Raw genomic sequence first — 20,944 nt, 5'->3', positions numbered from 1 at the left:
GGAACAAATTCCATATTAACTAGAAAACTCTGTTAAAGCAGATGGACTCCACCAATATTTCCTGCATTCAAGTGGGAGAGGCTTCAAACTCTAACACATATCTGACACATGATCGCGTGAAACAGAGAGAGAGTCCATCACCTTTTAAGAATAACTTTACCTAAAAGCAAAAAAGATTATTTTGGGTGGAAGTTGAGAAGTTAAAAATTGCTAGGGTCCATGCTTGCTCCAAAGGTCCAAAGCCGCACACTCCCCTCTCCTCTGTCTGCTCAATTTTATTTTGAAACAAGTTAAGCAGATATAAAAGCACTTTCACATCAGAAAAGGAGCATCAACCGCTGCTTGACTTGTTTTAAACAGCCAGGCAACACTCTACTCTCTGCTTCCTACTCGGCCTGTTTAAAACAAGCCAACCAGTTGTTGATGTCCCTCCCATATGAATTTCCAAGTCACACTCCACTTTTCTTTTTTAACATGCCTAGTGGAAAGAGAGTGGATGCAGCATATGATGGCGATGTAGTTATCCTAAAATTGGGGATGGATGTCCCCACTCTAACAGTTCATCTAAAAGCCCCAAACTTCCCCTTTGCTTCAAATGGACCAACCAGAAGTAGAGTGTGACATGGGACTGTTTGGGCTAGCAGTAGAGGAGCACCAACACCTGCTCGACTTGTTTCAAACAGGCCGAATGGAAAGCGGAAAGTGAAATTGGGAGCGAGACCATAAGAACCATTGAAGACTCAATCTCATCTGGTGAACAGAGCACAGAAGGTAAGTGTTTTTGGGGTTTTTTTTTTTTTTACTTTATAGGTCATCAAACTCCACCGAAAACCACAATTTTAGTTTTGAGCTGCTACCCTTTAAGTTAGATAGTAACACAGAGAATTAGTAGAGAAAAGAAAAAACAAACACAGTTCTAAGAGACATTCAGTAAATGCACATAGTCCAATGAATTACCTGCACGGTCATGTGCTCTTCCTTAAAATCCCACACTTTGCTTTTAATATTCTTCCAGTCGGAGACCATGATCTGCAGCTTGGCCTCCGCCAGCAGAAGCTGTTTCCTGCATCGGCCATAATTCATGAGAAGTTCATGGAACTCGTGTCGGTCCTGGTGGGCAATCCTCTCAAACTCCTCGGTGAAGGAATCCACATTCTCTAACCAAGAACTTGGTTCAAATATTTTAAGCTGTTCCCTGGTGAACGGGACAGGCCTGGGCTGTTGGGGGAGCTCGGGGTAGAGTCTCTCATTCGAGACCAGAGGTTTAATAGTCGCAACATCTCTCATGTGGTCCAAGATCTGCACGGGCAGTTCTGGGTACAAGGGCTTCACCTTAGAAGACTGCAGAATCTCTTTGGCTTCCACAAAATGCTGCGAGTTGACTGTATCGAGTTCCTTGAGAGAGAGGACTGCAGGACGAACATCGGCTAACTCTACGGAGCGTTTCTCATGGGAAGGGCTAATTATTTCAGCACATTTGGTCTTTTCGCAGGATAAATCAAAGTTCTGAGACGTGCAACTAACACTTATGTCGACTTTTCTACTGGTGGCATCCAGCTCCTGACTGTCGGTGGTACGAGGCTTCTTCGTCTCACCTTTGTCCTTCGTGAAGGACAACTTAGAGTCTTCCTCACTTACGAAGGTGGAATCTGCCAGCGACAAACTGTTAAATCGGTTAATATCCAATGTGCCGCCGTCATCATTTAGCTGGATTTCTATAAAACTATCAGGGGGTTCATGGTCTGTTTTTGGCTTTCGAGGGGAAGAATCTGTGTCCGATATTGTAAGAACAGCGTTCTCTTCATCTAAAACTGGAGTCTTTTCTGTTCTTAAGTCCCCAAGAAGTTGCTGCTTCTTCTTTGTCTGACAAGACATAAAGGAAATGGTATTTTGATAAATCAGGAATAACAAGTAACAACATCTCAAGAACTTAAACTTCAGCATTTAAGCAGTCTTCAATGATATCACAATCATGACATCTGAGATCTGAGAGGATACACAGGGAACTGCAGGGGTGGCCTAAGGAGACAGGTTGAATCAACCAATAATGGCAATAAACAAACAAGGGTAAATCCCATTTAAAAATAATTTTTGCTATACGTCATTCTGTTTAAAGATTGTTATCGTCTTAGAATTATATATACACATATATTCGCCCTATCCGGCTCTAAGAGAGATATGACGGATCTGCACATTGCTGCCTCAAGGGTTCAATCCTCGGTCCCCGACTGATAAACTATAGTGTGCCATCATGAATAGCACAATAATGAGTGACGGCTTACCAGCAGGACCTTGGAGACGACACAGTGCAGATCTGTCATAGGTACAGGGGAGTCAAATGTCACAAGATCTCCCCCACTGTTAAACATTGCAGACGGCTCTGTATAGAGATGGGCGAGTATGGGAACACGATTCTTTATCAACAGCAATTTATATATAAGAGAACTTTTCCAGTGTAAATATATGAAGGAGCCATTATAGTCCAGGAACTGACTGTGACAGACAGTCTTGGGATGTATCAGCCTCTATGTAAGTGCATCGGGAATAACACAGTACGGGGGCTGGGGGATTTCAGCCTTCTTTCTCTATAAACTGTTCCCATGGTGATGATAAAAGTACAGTAATTACCGTCTAACAAATGGGTCTTTGCTATTTGAGGACAAGAGATTTATTTTGCTGTAAAGACGCCACTGAAAAAAACCTTCTGTAATGAACATTACTACGACATCAGCCTGGGGGCAGGTAAAACTCTTGTGTGTCCATTCACCAAAGATGTAAACAGATTAAATCAAGGAACAACATACATTTTTAACACTATATTCCTGAAATGTTTGTTTTTTTTGTTTTGTTTTTTAAAAGGAACCCTAAACCTAACAGTGCAAATCACTTTACATAAAGCTGCAACTAAGAATATTCACAGATATACTGTACATGTAAAAGTTGTAAGACCTTAGCAGAACTTGAGATATTTCACACTGTATTCACATTTTCATATGTATCTGAGTACAAGCTACTGTTCCCTGTTATCAGTCATTCAAGGTGGAAACTGCAGTGTTCTTCACTGGGATTGATGACAGGAAGAGTGTGGCGGCTACAAAAAGATCTCCTCCCATGACTCCACCCTCATCTCAAATATGTAATCAATTCTGAGAGTTATATAGTGGAAGGAGCAGGGTCCCCAACAGCACAGAATAGTCCTGTGAGGCTCTTGACATACTGGCAGGCCCGGCGCTCCCATTAGGCAAGGTTAGGCACTTGTCTAGGGCGCCGGACTCTGGAGGGTGCCTGGAGAACTGGAAATTAATTTTAAAACTGTGCAGTGACCGCTGACCATACCTGTCACGGCCGCCGCACAGCATGCAGATGCAAGGGGGAGGGGGGAGAGGCTATTGCTCACCACCGCCGACTCTCTGCTCCGTCTCCTCCCCTCCACTCACTAGTGTCAGTGAGTGGAGGGGAGGAGACGGAGCAGAGAGGCGGCGGTGGTGAGACAAGGTAATGAAAGACGGGGTGAGGGGGGAGGAGGGAGGAGGGTGCCGATTTTTGCAGGGGGGGGGGGGGGGGGGGGAAAGAGGGCGCCGATTTTGCCTAGGGCGCCATGGAACCTAGCACCGGCCCTGCATACTGGTACGGGAAGATCACGGTGTTAAACCTAGCTCTCTATAGAACAAAGTTCATACACAGGCAACTTATTATATTAACAAACTGCTCAGCACAATATTTTTCTTTTGTATGTAAATTGCAAATATTGGCTCTTATGTGTGGTTAACTGCACACTACTAATTCTAATGTATGTTACCTACGTGTTTTGCGTACAATTACCCTTTAATTTTGGTCTTCTTTCTATAAATCACTCGTTAGAAGGACAGAGAGATACAGTAAATAAACATGATCATGTCTGGGACGTGAAAGCTACACACAGAGGTTATCTATTCATGGTTAGTTTCATTTTCACATGCTGATTATGAAATGCCAACACTGCTGACTAACACGAGACCTGGGGCCTTCAGCCACAACACTAAACACTTACTGCTCGTCTGGGGAAAATGTACTGATGTTATTGTATATTGGCTCTGTGGTACTACAAGTTTCAGCATGTCCCTTTAGACAGTTTTATTACACACAGCATACTGTCTTCCTGTTTCCGAATGCATATATTTTTATTAACAATTTAATGTATTTTCATATACTGAAATGAGTTACAAAAGAGTAAAAGGTTATAATTATAGCAAATCTGTCATGTGACCTGACTCCAAAAAAGCATTTGGATAATAACCCCCTTCATCCAACTACAGATTATGCCACTTTCATATCCTGGCCTACAGCAAGAACAGGACCTTGTTGGCTTAGGCAGTCTCGCCGTATCCTATGGGGCACAGTTAGGCGGAGCAGGGGGGGGCCGCACAGTCACTGATCATAGCCCAATTGATTTTCTTTCAGTCCCTAGTGAGACCTGATGGCTCTCGATCCAATGTTTGCTGGGAGTTGGTAGTCATTATAACCTCATAAACTCAAATGCAGTTTGCTAAATATTTTTAAAAAAAAATCATATAGGGTTCTTCTTTCCTGCAGTAGTCCAAATGGAAATGTCAATTAAGTAATGCAAATAGACGGACACAACTTGACATAATAAAACCACAAAGTTAATTATTAAAGTACTATCCACCGGAGGGGCCAAAAAGCAATCGGCCAATCAGGAGTGGCTATATAGAGCTGCAGAACACCATCATCATCACTGTGTATCATTTCAGCATCCCTCCAGCATCTGCAAGCGATATACCATCTAAAAGGCGTATCTGAGGCGTAATGTGCTCCAAACTATACATAATAAGATCTTTTAGTCTTTCTGGGCAAGTTTTGTGTTGTAGGCCATGCACCATTATAGTTGCCCTTCTCTGTACAGACATTAGAGACTGTACAAAGAAGGGCAACTATAATGGTGCATGGCCTACAACACAAAACTTACCCGGAAAGACTAAAACATCTTAATATGTAAAGTTTGGAGAAGAGAAGGTAAAGGGGGGACATGATAGAAACTTTCAAATATATCAGGGTTATAACAAGGTGCAGGAGGGAAACATTCTACACAGGAAGAGAAGTATTAGAACACGAGGACATGTACTGACACTGGGGGGAAGAGAAGTATTAGAACACGAGGACATGCACTGACACTGGGGGGGGGAAGAGAAATATTAGAACACGAGGACATGTATTGACACTGGGGGGAAGAGAAGTATTAGAACACGAGGACATGTATTGACACTGGGGGAAGAGAAGTATTAGAACACGAGGACATGTACTGACACTGGGGGGGGAAGAGAAATATTAGAACACGAGGACATGTACTGACACTGGGGGGGAAGAGAAGTATTAGAACACGAGGACATGCACTGACACTGGGGGGAAGAGAAGTATTAGAACACGAGGACATGTACTGACACTGGGGGTAAGAGAAGTATTAGAACACGAGGACATGTACTGACACTGGGGGGAAGAGAAGTATTAGAACACGAGGACATGCACTGACACTGGAGGGAAGAGAAGTATTAGAACACGAGGACATGTACTGACACTGGGGGGAAGAGAAGTATTAGAACACGAGGACATGCACTGACACTGGGGGGAAGAGAAGTATTAGAACACGAGGACATGAACTGACACTGGGGGAAGAGAAGTATTAGAACACGAGGACATGCACTGACACTGGGGGGGAAGAGAAGTATTAGAACACGAGGACATGCACTGACACTGGGGGGAAGAGAAGTATTAGAACACAAGGACATGTACTGACACTGGGGGGAAGAGAAGTATTAGAACACGAGGACATGTACTGACACTGGGGGAAGAGAAGTATTAGAACACGAGGACATGTACGGATACTGGGGGGAAGAGAAGTATTAGAAGACGAGGACATGCACTGACACTGGGGGGGAAGAGAAGTATTAGAAGACGAGGACATGCACTGACACTGGGGGGAAGAGAAGTATTAGAACACGAGGACATGTACTGACACTGGGGGGGAAGAGAAGTATTAGAACACGAGGACATGTACTGACACTGGGGGGGAAGAGAAGTATTAGAACACGAGGACATGCACTGACACTGGGGGGAAGAGAAGTATTAGAACATGATGACATGCACTGACACTGGGGGGAAGAGAAGTATTAGAACACGAGGACATGCACTGACACTGGAGGGAAGAGAAGTATTAGAACACGAGGACATGTACTGACACTGGGGGGAAGAGAAGTATTAGAACACGAGGACATGTACTGACACTGGGGGGAAGAGAAGTACTAGAACACGAGGACATGTACTGACACTGGGGGGAAGAGAAGTACTAGAACACGAGGACATGCACTGACACTGGGGAAGGAGAAGTATTAGAACACGAGGACATGCACTGACACTGGGGGGAAGAGAAGTATTAGAACACGAGGACATGCACTGACACTGGGGGGAAGAGAAGTATTAGAACACGAGGACATGCACTGACACTGGGGGGAAGAGAAGTATTAGAACACGAGGACATGCACTGACACTGGGGGGGAAGAGAAGTATTAGAACACGAGGACATGCACTGACACTGGGGGGGAAGAGAAGTATTAGAACACGAGGACATGCACTGACACTGGGGGGAAGAGAAGTATTAGAACACGAGGACATGCACTGACACTGGGGGAAGAGAAGTATTAGAACACGAGGACATGCACTGACACTGGGGGAAGAGAAGTATTAGAACACTAGGACATGTACTGACACTGGGGGGAAGAGAAGTATTAGAACATGAGGACATGTACTGACACTGGGGGGGAAGAGAAGTATTAGAACACGAGGACATGCACTGACACTGGGGGGAAGAGAAGTATTAGAACACGAGGACATGTACTGACACTGGGGAGAAGAGAAGTATTAGAACACTAGGACATGTACTGACACTGGGGGGAAAGAGAAGTATTAGAACACGAGGACATGTACTGACACTGGGGGGAAGAGAAGTATTAGAACACGAGGACATGTACTGACACTGGGGGGAAGAGAAGCATTAGAACACGAGGACATGCACTGACACTGGGGGGGGAAGAGAAGTATTAGAACACGAGGACATGTACTGACACTGGGGAGAAGAGAAGTATTAGAACACTAGGACATGTACTGACACTGGGGGAAAGAGAAGTATTAGAACACGAGGACATGTACTGACACTGGGGGGAAGAGAAGTATTAGAACACGAGGACATGTACTGACACTGGGGGGAAGAGAAGCATTAGAACACGAGGACATGCACTGACACTGGGGGGGAAGTAGGTTCAGAGGAAAATGGGGAAAAACTACTTCACAGAAAGGGAAGTGGGGTAGTGGGTAATTGGAATAGTCTCCCATCAAAGGTGGTAGAGGCTAATACAGTGAAGCAATTTAAACATGCTTGGGGATAGACATAAGGATATCCTTAAGGATCAGGGTTCTAAAAAAAATGGGCAGACTAGATGGGCCAAGTGGTTCTTATCGGTCGTCACATTCTATGTTTCTATGGATGAGTCCTTTGTCTAATTGTGTCACAATTATGGAAACATGCCCGTCCTGTACTCAGCCTAAGCCTGTCCCCCATGCCCCCTTTCCACTTCATCATCATCATCAATTTATATAGCGCCACTAATCCTGCAGCGCTGTACATAGAACTCACTCACATCAGTCCCTGCCCCATTGGAGCTTACAGTCTAAATTCCCTAACACACACACACACACACACACACACACACACACACACACACACATTAGGGTCAATTTTGTTAGCAGCCAATTAACCTACTAGTATGTTTTTGGAGTGTGGGAGGAAATCGGAGCACGCAGAGGAAACCCACGCAAACATGGGGAGAACATACAAACTCCACACAGTTAAGGCCATGGTTGGAAATTGAACTCATGACCCCAGTGCTGTGAGGCAGAAGTGCTAACCACTGAGCCACCATGCTGCCCTAGGCATAAAGATACGCAAGTCAATGAAATGCAAAAACGTATTTATAGCGCAGCAATGCTTGTGAAAATGCTTTTATGATGCAAAAATAACTAGTTGTGCATCCACTGAGCCCCCTGATGTCTACAATCAAACTCAATTGCTAGTTTCGCGCAAGACAATTTAAACGCATCAGCATATTTGGTTTATAACAATATACTCACTATACTGAAGTGCCACGGTTGACTCATTAATTATGGCTCCCTCTAATTACAAGTGTGCACGCAATTACTAAGAGGCCCTAGGCAAGAAATAAATTCTTCACATGTGGATGTAATGACTCCACCACCAGAACACACCAGACCGGTCGCAGGACAACTGTTATCGCAGGTTACGCTGTCATTCATCATCCACATCACTGACTCCTTAGGTCACAGTGACCGAGGACAGAGAGAAATATATGCACCTGTTATATGATACCGTACACACCACGTGCTTAATTCTCTGGTACATAAATCAAACAGAAACACGTTTTTTGTGCAGGGATAGAAAAATGTGGCTTCTCGTTTTAAACAACATTTGACGGGGAGAGAATGCAATTCAAAGTATTAAAGACTAATTACGAAACACCCTCATTGTCTAAAAGGTAACACGAGCCTCTAGTGGGGGGGGTTTCCTTCTGTGGGGGGTGATAAAACGATTATATGGTTTGTGTATTCAGCAATATATTAGGAAAGGAAGAAATTCACCAAGCAATTCATTTAAAGGATGACATACGTCTCTTAAACTGCCCCATCAGCATCAAGAGACGCCACCGAGGTGCCTTCCCCAGAACCTCTATTTCACAGCCGTTACCCGCGTTTTACTACTTAAATTAAAATTGTAAAGTCTACATTAATTTCCATGGAATCTTAATGGGCTAATTATTTTGGCACTTATAACATAAGAACTGGCAAGAATTACAGATCATACAATAGTGGAGGAGAGAACATTGGATGTACATAGATGTAGCATGTCCTACTCCCTTGTATCCATGATCAGTAGTAGCATTTACTCTCAATGGCCATGTGTAGGTTAGCACATTCTCCATAGGCTTCCTCTGTGAACCACTAGTTAGAATGCAACAACTAAGCGGTGAATGCAGATAATTAGGGACATAACCTGGGCATATGCAAAGAACCTTGGGGCCGATTCATTAACGCAGCACGGTGGCTTAGTGGTTAGCACTTCTGCCTCACAGCGCTGGGGTCATGATTTCAATTCCCAACCATGTCCTTATCTGTGTGGAGATTGTATGTTTCTCCCTGTGTTTGCGTAGGTTTCCTCCGGGTGCTCCGGTTTCCTCCCACACTCCAAAAACATACTGGTAGGTTAACTGGATGCTATCAAATTGCCCCTATTCTGTCTCTCTGTGTGTGTGTGTGTGTGTGTGTGTGTGTGTGTGTGTGTGTGTGTGTGTGTGTGTGTGTGTGTGTGTGTGTGTGTGTGTGTGTAAGGGAATTTAGACTGTAAGCTCCAATGGGACAGGGACTGATGTGAGCGAGTTCTCTGTACAATGCTGCGGAACTGGTGGCGCTAAATAAACAGCTGATGATGGTTAATAAATGCCAATACGTGCCATATTTTGTGTACAATCAACCCACGCATGCACAAAACCGGACCATACCAGCCAGAGATGACAGCAACGTCCAAATCATCTTCACGCGCAAAGGACCCTTATTACAGCCTACGACTTCATGGGTGGAACACGGAGTGGACTGGGCGTATGCACATAGTCAATTCACAGTAAGAGCGTGCCAAGCTCAGTTACACAATTCAAGCTTTGGGCATCTCTCAGGTACGGGTTTTTCTCTCGTAAGCACTTGCAGCAGCCACAGGTCAGGTGTAAGTGCCAAGTGATAGCGATGACAGTGGCGTATCCATGCTAGAACATGTGTTTGCAATCAGGAGCAATGTATTATATGTACAGCAGACATTAATAATATCCTAATAAACGTACTTCATGGAAGAAAAAAAATTAAAAAACGTTTTTTTTATTTTTCAATGTTTTGTCATTAATGACTATTATTAACAGGTGACATTAACTCAATAGCTTTATTTTATTTTTTTCTGTGCGTTCTTTTAGGACTTTGTATTCAACATATGTATTGGATGCATCCTGCAGTATATTGACTGTTAGAGCAGAGCGGGCCTATATCTGTATTAATCAACAGACGTATCTTCGGATCCTTGTTGAATACAGACGTGCGTATGCCTGAATCATGTGCATTTTAAAAAAAACGCACAATACGTTCATTTTGCGTGCCTTCATGATTCAGGCCAAGTAAATATATGCCTCTTCTCAGTCTCTATACCAGATAAGAATAGATAATACACATGGGCAAGTGAAGAGCAATTGAGAACTGACTGTGATGGGTCAAACAGCAGCTAGATATGAAACACCATTTTTGAATGGCCAAACCCAAGCAGATAAGGCTACATCACTGTCTCACAGACTCCTCCTTGCTGCATATGTTCCAGTGGATAGTATATGTGGCACAGCAAAGAGATAAAGTGATTGATGAGCCCAGCACTGTGAAAATGTACCCAAAACAACTCAAGTCCTTTGTAGAGCACATTAATTCCAAAACATACTAGTAGGTTAATTGGCTGCTATCAAATTGACCATAGTCTCTGTCTGTCTGTGTGTATGTATGTTATGGAATTTAGATTGTAAGCTCCTATGGGGCAGGGACTGATGTGAGTTCTCTGTACAGCGCTGCAGAATTAGTAGCGCTATATAAATAGCTGATGAATTTAAGAGCCACTTAAATTGGTTGCTAATAAGGCATTACTAGACATTAACCACAGAAAACTGGAGAATGAGGACAATAAACTTATGTAGACTTAACCATAACAGAGACATACATCATCATCATCTATTTATTTATATAGCGCCACTAATTCCACAGCGCTGTACAGAGAACTCACATCAGTCCCTGCCCCAAAGGAGCTTACAATCTAAATTACCTAACATACATACACACAGACAGACAGATTAAGGGCATTTTGATAGCAGCCAATTAACCTACCAGTATGTTTTTTTGGAGTGTGAGGGGAAACAGGAGCACCCAGAGGAAACCCACACAAAACACAGGGAGAACATACAAACTTCTAACAGATAAGGACATGGTTGGGAATCGAACTCATGACCCCAGTGCTGTGAGGCAAAAGTGCTAACCACTGAGCCACCGTGCTTAGTGGTTAGCAGCAGCGGTGTTGTCCTCAAGTTATCAAAGTATCGTAACAGACTGTTAGCAAACTGTATTTGACAAATTGAAATTTCTCTTATGCAACAATGGAAAGTTCATTTTGACCACATTGCAAAAAAAGAAAGACTCACAACGGTTAATATATATTGCATATAGAAGAGAAAAGAAACGGACACAATACAATACTAGTGTTGAATACCCAAAAACAATAGTAGGAAATATTAATTGTAAAGCAGAGTAATACATTCTTGGAACAAGCAGTTAGCTGCTTACTAAATATTAATTTAATAACACAATTGATGTTTTTATACCTCTAATAGTAAAGTGGCCCATTCACATAGGCTATTTGTCCAAAAACAAAATTCCTACACTCCATATACATCAAACACTGCTAAAATCTACCGGCCCCCAGGGAACCATGATTTGGTCAGACAGGTTCTTGCTGGATGTTTAACAGCTTTGGGATTTGTCGAATGACAGCTTCTACCACACCACTGTAATAACTGCATATGTGACTACAATGCAGCCAGGTGTATCCTGCCCCAGACCAAGGTTATGTATAATTTATGTACCCTGGCCTAAACAATGATCTACATAATATAATGTATGAGGTCATACCCTGGACCGATGTTATATATCAATGTATAGGTCATTGGTACGGCCTCATCATGTCTTCAGTTCTGGAGGCCATATCGCCAGAAGGATATAAATACATTAGAGACTGTACTGTACAAAGGAGGGCATCTAAAATGGTGCATGGGCTACAGCACAAAACTTACCCGGACAGACTAAATGATCTTATTATGTATAATTTGGAGCAGAGAAAGAAAAGAGGGGATATTATAGAAACTTTCAAGTATAAAAAGGTACAGGAAGGAAACATTGTACAAAGGAAGAGAAGTATTAGAACACGAGGACATGCACTGACACTGGGGGGAAGAGAAGTATTAGAACATGAGGACATGTACTGACACTGGGGGGAAGGAAGTTCAGAGGAAATATGAGGAAAAACTACTTCACAGAAAGGGTAGTGGATAAGTGGAATAGCCTCCATCAGAGGTGGTAGGGGATAATACAGTAGCAATTTATATATGCTTGGGATAGACATAAGGATATCCTTATAAAGAATAAGGGATCAAATAGGGTTTGAGGTTACCATAGGTTAATAAAACAATGGGCAGACTAGATGGGCCAAGCGGTTCTTATTAGCCATCAAATTCTATGTTTCTATATATAATATAAGGTATTGGGGGCAGATGAGGAGGGGTCATACCCTCACACAATGTTATATATAATATATGGGGACAGATGAGAAGGGGTCATACCCTCACATGATGCTATATATAAGGTATGGGATAGGCTGAGGAGGGGTCATACCCTCACACAATGGTATATATAAGGTATGGGGGCAGATGAGGAGGGGTCATACCCTCACACAATGGTATATATAAGGTATGGGGGCAGATGAGGAGGGGTCATACCCTCACACAATGTTATATATAAGGCATAGGGGCAGATGAGAAGGGGTCATACCCTCACATGATGCTATATATAAGGTATGGGATAGGCTGAGGAGGGGTCATAAGGTATAGGGGGGGACAGATGAGGAGGGCTCATACCCTCACACAATGTTATATATAAGGTATGGGGGGGGACAGATGAGGAGGGGTCATACCCTCACATGATGCTATATATAAGGTATGGAATAGGCTGAGGAGGGGTCATACCCTCACACAATGGTATATATAAGGTATGGGGGCAGATGAGGAGGGCTCATACCCTCACACAATGTTATATATAATATAAGGGGACAGATAAGGAGGGGGTCATACCCTCACACAATGTTATATATATATGAGGACAGATGAGGAGGGGGTCATACCCTCACACAATGTTATATATAAGGTATGGGGGGGACAGATGAGGAGGGGTCATACCCTCACACAATGTTATATATAAGGTATGGGGGGGGACAGATGAGGAGGGGTCATACCCTCACACAATGTTATATATAAGGTATGGGGGGGACAGATGAGGAGGGGTCATACCCTCACACAATGTTATATATAAGGTATGGGGGGGACAGATGAGGAGGGGTCATACCCTCACACAATGTTATATATAATATATGGGGACAGATGAGGAGGGGTCATACCCTCACACAATGTTATATATAATATATGGGGACAGATGAGGAGGGGTCATACCCTCACACAATGTTATATATAATATATGGGGACAGATGAGGAGGGGTCATACCCTCACACAATGTTATATATAATATATGGGGACAGATGAGGAGGGGGTCATACCCTCACACAATGTTATATATAATATATGGGGACAGATGAGGAGGGGGTCATACCCTCACACAATGTTATATATAATATATGGGGACAGATGAGGAGGGGTCATACCCTCACACAATGTTATATATAATATATGGGGACAGATGAGGAGGGGGTCATACCCTCACACAATGTTATATATATATATATGAGGACAGGTGAGGAGGGGGTCATACCCTCACACAATGTTATATATAAGGTATGGGGGGGACAGATGAGGAGGGGTCATACCCTCACACAATGTTATATATAATATATGGGGACAGATGAGGAGGGGTCATACCCTCACACAATGTTATATATATAATATATGGGGACAGATGAGGAGGGGTCATACCCTCACACAATGTTATATATATATAATATAAGGGGACAGATGAGGAGGGGTGATAGACACCCTCACACAATGTTATACATTATATCATGTTACATGTAATGCTCAGTACGGCAGTGAAGGGGTTACAGGGCTCAGCACGGAGAAGGGCGTGGTCATACTGACAAGTTGGGGAACAGGTGGGAGGGGCATGTCAGGCCCCGCCCCTATGCAGGTATAGGTAGGTGGGGGTCCTGTCAGCGGGCGCCCCCCGGGTACATTACCTTGTCATGCTTGGTCTTGCTCCTCGGCTTGCGGGGCCTGACCGCCTCGGCCATGCTGCTGGCGGCCGCTCTCGGTGCTACGAGCTCCGGCGCCGCCGAGGTGTCTGTAACACGGACATAATAATCCCGAGAGTTGGGGCAGCTGGAGGTCACGTGACGAGGAGCGGCCACCAATCAGACGGAGCGGGATGACATCTTCCCTGAGTACGGGCCGCGATATGGGACAATCTTCCTAACATGCGCAGCTGCCTGGCCTCACATCTGCAGCATACAGAGGATTGGCTGCTGGATAACATATGTCATTGTTACATGTATCACATACAGGATTACACACACATATCACATGTATGATTATACACAGATACCACATACATGGTTATATACAGATGTCACATACATGGTTATAGACAGATATCACATACATGGTTATATACAGATGTCACATACATGGTTATATACAGATGTCACATACATGGTTATAGACAGATATCACATACATGGTTATACACACATATCACATACATGGTTATATTTAACCATGGTAATGCATGTAACATCACATACATGGTTATACACAGATGCCACATATCACATACATGATTATACACATATATCACATACATGGTTATATACAGATGTCACATACATGGTTATATACAGATGTCACATACATGGTTATACACAGATGCCACATATCACATACATGATTATACACATATATCACATACATGGTTATATACAGATGTCACATACATGGTTATACACAGATACCACATATCACATACATGGTTACATATCACATACATGGTTATACACTGATGTAATATATCACATACATGGTTATACACACATAGATGTAACATATAAGAGACATGGCCGCACATGGATGTAATATATCAGAGTCATGACTGCACATAGATGTAACATATCAGGTACATCTTTGTAGTTCATTTATACTGCAGCACAGAACTGCAGCACCTGGAAGTTGTTATAACAAATTGTAGAAAAAACAAACCGCACATAGATAGAGAACAAGGACATACGAATAGACAGAGAAGATGTAGATGTGACACAAGATAGAGAGGACCCTGCTCGTCAGAGCTTACAGTCTAGAGGAGAGGGCAATACTGAGACAATAGGAGCTAGAGGGACAGGAGTGGGGCTGGTAGGACATGCAGAGGGTGTAGTGTCGGGTGGGGGTAGGATAGGTTATAGTGAGGAGGGGGGTTTAGAGAGAGTCTGCTCAGGCGGGTAGGGAGTCCCGTCAAGGAGGAGATGAAGGACAAGTCAGGGACAGATCTCATTGTGTGAGGGCAGGGTTGGCACTACCTAGGGATCATAGGTTTAGGGCTTACCTAAAATACTTGAGGCCTGATTCATGTTTGGACTGTGGAAGTCAAGTAATTGGATGAAGTAAACTAAATTAGTTAATATTGTTTTACCGTGCGATTGATACGCCACGTGTTACGACTCAATCGCACGGGTTAATAACACACATTTACATTCACACTTACACTCGTAAATAACACACGTTTATTAAGATTCCAAGTGGAGATGGTCACTGACCCCCGTGTTTTGGTTTTGGATTCGGTTTTGGATCTGGATTACCGTCGTGTTTTGGTTTTGGTTTTGCAAAACCGCCATTGCGTGTTTTGGTTTTGGTTTTGGTTTTGTTTGGTTTTGTTTTGCTATTTTGTTGGAAAATACATGTTTTTGTGCCTAAAATAACCCAATTTAGTGCTCCAACTGTTTTAGAGATAAGTAATCTAATTGTTAAGGTAATAAATCATCCTAAAAAAATGTTTAATTCTTCGTTGGTAGGCCTTCATTTATTCTACACACAAAACAGATTGTCTTCCTCTCCATCTATGCATATTGGCAATGCAGCCATCGTCTTTGGATGTATATTACACCCTACACTTATAGATAAATATGTAAAGAAATGGAAAAAGACAGTTTGCTTTCTGTCTCTCTAGGCCCCCCTCCACTTGTATAAAATACCAAAAAATCCAGCCGTTATAGACTGTACAATATTAATTGACATGGAGAAAGCCAGTTTGGTTTCTGTCTCTCTAGGCCCCGCTCCACTTGTATAAAATACTAATAAATTCAGCCGTTATATACTGTACAATATAAATTGAAATGGACAAAGGCAGTTTGGTATCTGTCTGCATCAGATCCTCTCTCCACTAGGAGTAAAATAGAAAACTATTCAGCCGTTATATAATTTAGAATATAAATAGAAATTGAGAAAGGCAATTTGGTATCTGTCTGCATCATAATCATCAACATCATCATTAGCGCCCTCGTCGCCTACACAAATCTCCCCCTCATCCTCTTCTAATTCCAAAGTGGCATCCTCAATTTGGGTATCACCGGCTACACTCGGGCTATTAAGGCACACATCAGCAGAATGCTCACGATTAGACATCCCACTGTTGGATGGACTCTCCACAGGGATTGTTGTCATTTGTGAATCAGAGCAAATATTCTCCTGTAATGCCTCACTGTTATCTTGCAGCTCGGCTTTGACGCGTAACAGTAGTTGTGCACCAATTGTAGGCTGGGTAACTTTTTGGGATCTGCCACTAATACCCAAAGGTGAAGGCCTCATTCTCTCTTTGCCACTGCGTGTGTAGAATGGCATGCTTGCAATTTTTTTTTTATCGTCACTTAACTTTTGCTCAGTTACACTTCTTTTTCGCTTCAATACAGTAAATTTTTTTTGGGTTTTTGTTTTTTGCACTAATTTGGAAACACTCTGTTGTTTGACATTGCCTTGGCCAGATGACGTACTGGGAACACTAACATCAGGACTGGTGACAGAACCTGGTTGCTCATTCAGATCATATGTGGACTGCTTTGAATCCATTCTGAGCGCAAACCACTGGGGAGTGCTAAAAATTATTTAGTAGATACTGCTGACAGTTATGACTTTTGACAGCCAGAAATATTAATGCACAATTAGGGAGGACACCCCAAAAGCACTGAGGAGTGCTAAAAATTATTTAGTAGATACTGCTGACAGATATGACTTTTGACAGCCAGAAATATTAATGCACAATTAGGGAGGACACCCCAAAAGCACTGAGGAGTGCTAAAAATTATTTAGTAGATACTGCTGACAGATATGACTTTTGACAGCCAGAAATATTATTGCACAATTAGGGAGGACACCCCAAAAGCACTGAGGAGTGCTAAAAATTATTTGGTAGATACTGCTGACAGATATGACTTTTGACAGCCAGAAATATTTATGCACAATTATGGGGGACACCCCAAAAGCGCTGGGGAGTGCCAAATATTAAGAAAAAATAATAAACCTCTATCCTCCTCTCTGCACTAGCGATTTTTGTTAGAGCAATTGCAAGAACAATATTGTATTCTCTGTCCCTGCTCTAATTAGCCTATGACTACACCCTGCTCTCTCCCTCTGTCAAATGGCGATGGATTGCTGTGGAGGCGTGTATTTATAAAGTTGAAGTATCGCGAGAACCGAGATCCGACGACGTCACGATGACGTTCGGCCTCGATTTGGATTCGGAAGGGGCGGGAGAGTACCGAGCTGCTCAGCTCGGTACTCGGATACCCAAAGTTCGGGTGGGTTCGGTTCTCGGAGAACCGGACTCGCCCATCTCTAGTTCCAAGTCACATTTGTTTATTTGTAACATTTATTAGAGATTGTTTATACATAAATGATAATATATTAAATGTTAAGGCTCAGGATATAGGAAGTGTATCATGTTTAGTGTCATTTTGATATGCACATTACCATCTCTAATCCGCTACTTTCAGCTTTGCAATCACTTCCTGCGATCAATGGTTATGGAAGATAAAAGATTAATGGTCAAAATGACAATGTGTGTAAACTGGTTTAGATCAGTTTCCTTAAACATCATGTGTTCATCAGTTAAGGGTGAGGTGGTGACTCCTTATCAGAGGAATCCTTTGAATTAGCCTATGATCAGCAGGCAACTGGAACATGATTAACCCTGAGCCAATGAAGACCCCTAAACGTGATGCTGTACATAGTGACATCAATAGTAGTTTTTTGTTGTTGTACTGAAACTGTTTATATATGCAAGCCTCTTCCCCAGCTGGCTCTGCAATCCTGACTACAGACAAAGAAAATGTAATGTATTCGGTGTTTTATACTTTCCTGCTTTATTGTAATATCTTTTATGTGTAATAATGGCTTGCTGTAAATCCTGCTATATTTTGCAATTAAATATCTTTGTGCTTTGGAGCCACAATAATTGCATTGGACAATGTTTTATTGGTAAACGATAAAATGAACTTAATAGGATATAAGGCCCTTTCCATGCTGTATGTCGCGTGAAATAGCTCAGAAAAAAACTTCAGCCAATAAACACAATTGCATACAATTCATATCCAAATGCAAATGACACAACTGCCTACGACTTGAAAGGTGTAACGGGGGTAGGAATACTCTTTTTCTTTAAAATTCGATTTATTTAAAACAAATAAAAAAAACTCATTTTAAAATAAACAATTTTTTTTAAAATAAATAGAATTTTAAAGAGAAACAATATTGCTCTAGAATCCTCTCTTTGTTCTTATTTGTGTATTATGAGTTAAACTCTCCAAAGAAGAAGAGCAGGGGGTAAATGTATCAATCTGCGGGTTCTTCAACACCCGCGTGTTCAGCCTCTTCCGCGATTAAATTTCAAGCGGCGCTGCATTGTAAAGGGTTAACTTCCCTTTACAATGCAGCGCCGCTTGAAATTTAATCGCGGAAGAGGCTGAACAAGCGGGTGTTGAAGAACCGCAGATTGATACATTTACCCCCAGGTGTGGAATTACATCTCACTCATGCACCTTCAAGAATAAGATTAGGATGTCTTAATAAAAGAGGGGCCCCAGTAAGTTCTCGCTTCACAAAGGGGAGAAGAAATCTATCACTTTGTTTCACTATTTAGAGGATTATTTACAATTCAGTGTAGTGAATATCACTAATTATTTATTTCAAACACTTTTTTTTATTGTTGAAATATTGTGTTAAAAATTGCATTGCACTATTTATTTCTGTTTTTATATTTTTTATGACTAATGTGGAATATAGAGTGAAGATCGAGAAGACTGAAAGATGCACCTCACTCAAAATTAAGTATTTTTATTTATTTTATTTTTACTACAAACCAGTCAGTACATGTTTTCATTTAGCTTGTGAGGTAATACATCAGCGCCTAACCATTTTCACCTTTATCTGTTGGGTTCTACCATTACATAGTACTCCCTATGCTACTCAGGGCTGGTACCATGTGTTGTGGGGGGCAACCCACCACATGGGTTTCCCACCCCCCCCCCCCCCCAATAAAATGGTGGCTCAGTGGTTAGCACTTCTGCCTCACAGCGCTGGGGTCATGAGTTCAATTCCCGGTCATGGCCTTATCTGTGAGGAGTATGTATGTTCTCCCCGTGTTTGCGTGGGTTTCCTCTGTGTGCTCCAGTTACCTCCCACACTCCAAAAACATACTGGTAGGTTAACTGACTGTTATCAAAATTGACCCTAGTCTCTCTCTGTCTGTCTGTCTGTGTGCGTGTGTATGTTAGGGAATTTGGACTGTAAGCTCCAGTGAGGCAGGGACTGCCCCATTGTACAGCGCTGCAGAATCAGTGGCGCTATATAAATAAAAGGTGATGATGATGGTGTGAAGATGCAGCTCGGAGGGTGATGCAGTAAAATAATGGTTTAAAAAGTTAAAAAAAATGTTTAAATGTTTTTTAAAAGGTATATTAAAAAATGTGTAGGGTTAACAGACCCATGTAAAATTGATCAAACCACACACAAATAAGAAACCACTACTCATGTATGACATAGATCTTTCTCTGAATGTGGGGTATGTTTTACCAGAACTATGTACTGTAATGTAGGTTTAGCCCCTTATATTTACTGTTTATTAATGCGAATGTTGACAGATATGTCAGTGATTTTCTGTGGTTGTGATGAACGTGGGATCGAGGTGTGTAAAAGTATAACACAAGAGACCATGTGACATGTCTGCAAAGTTCCAGCAACGATCTATATATAGTAGCACAGCTCACTCCTCATTTGGAGTCAATAGCAAATCCAGTTAAAGGTAGCAAATTTGCACCTGGATAAACAAAGTTGCATTTTTTTTATTTTATTTTTTATTACGTGCTTGAAAAATAGATCCTGCACACAAATACTGGACAACTTTATTGTTACACTGCAATTCAGAGATGAGCTAGGAAATGCCACTTCCCAACTCTAAATCTATGCACCCATTTTTACATTTGCCCCCGCTGCAGGGCAATGGGGTTGTGCCAAGGTGCAAAATTGCATCTTCTAGCTGGGATTCTAATTGTGTCCCAAAGTAGTCAACTTGCAGCTGATACCTTTACCCGGTCAGATTTGTAAGCTGTGGTATTGCTGTAATTTAAAGTAGCAAAACTCCCATCTATATGCTGAGTACAGCAGATACCTTTAGATAGAACCCTGCAAAATGTATAGACTGAGCAGCTGATCTAATTGCCAGGGCTGTAATTTAAACAGACTACAGCATTAGTAAAGTATCTCCTATTAAACTTACAAGTTAATTAAGAACAAATACCTTTTTTCTGCACTTTAGTCCTTAAAGTCTAGATTTGGATTATACATTTGGTTGCCATACGCACATATCAGAACCCCTGTTAGATTAATGTTTGTGTGATTATTGCAAAAACTACTGTACAGTTTGTGTTTTATTAAGGTGTTAATAAAATATTTTTATTTTTTAAAAAATGGCACTAAAAGCTAACATTTACCAGAT

The 20,944-nt window shown here is 42.1% G+C and overlaps 1 protein-coding gene across 1 annotated transcript in view; it reads right to left on the bottom strand.

Annotated features, from left to right (window-relative positions):
* EPG5 (ectopic P-granules 5 autophagy tethering factor) overlaps positions 1–14,334 on the bottom strand; it is an 85,076-nt gene extending 70,742 nt beyond the window's left edge. The window contains exons 1-2 of the mRNA XM_075186239.1: positions 14,151–14,334; positions 958–1,863 (exon numbers count right to left, since the gene is read on the bottom strand). Of these exons, the coding sequence (XP_075042340.1) occupies positions 958–1,863; positions 14,151–14,204 (960 nt within the window). The 5' untranslated portion in view covers positions 14,205–14,334. The remainder of the gene's footprint in view (positions 1–957; positions 1,864–14,150) is intronic.
* Positions 14,335–20,944: the final 6,610 nt, after the last annotated feature.

Source organism: Mixophyes fleayi, chromosome 1, assembly GCF_038048845.1.
Source record: "Mixophyes fleayi isolate aMixFle1 chromosome 1, aMixFle1.hap1, whole genome shotgun sequence".
Lineage (NCBI taxonomy): Eukaryota > Metazoa > Chordata > Amphibia > Anura > Limnodynastidae > Mixophyes > Mixophyes fleayi.
Note: the sequence above shows the minus strand (reverse complement) of the source record. Positions and strands in the feature narration are given on the sequence as shown.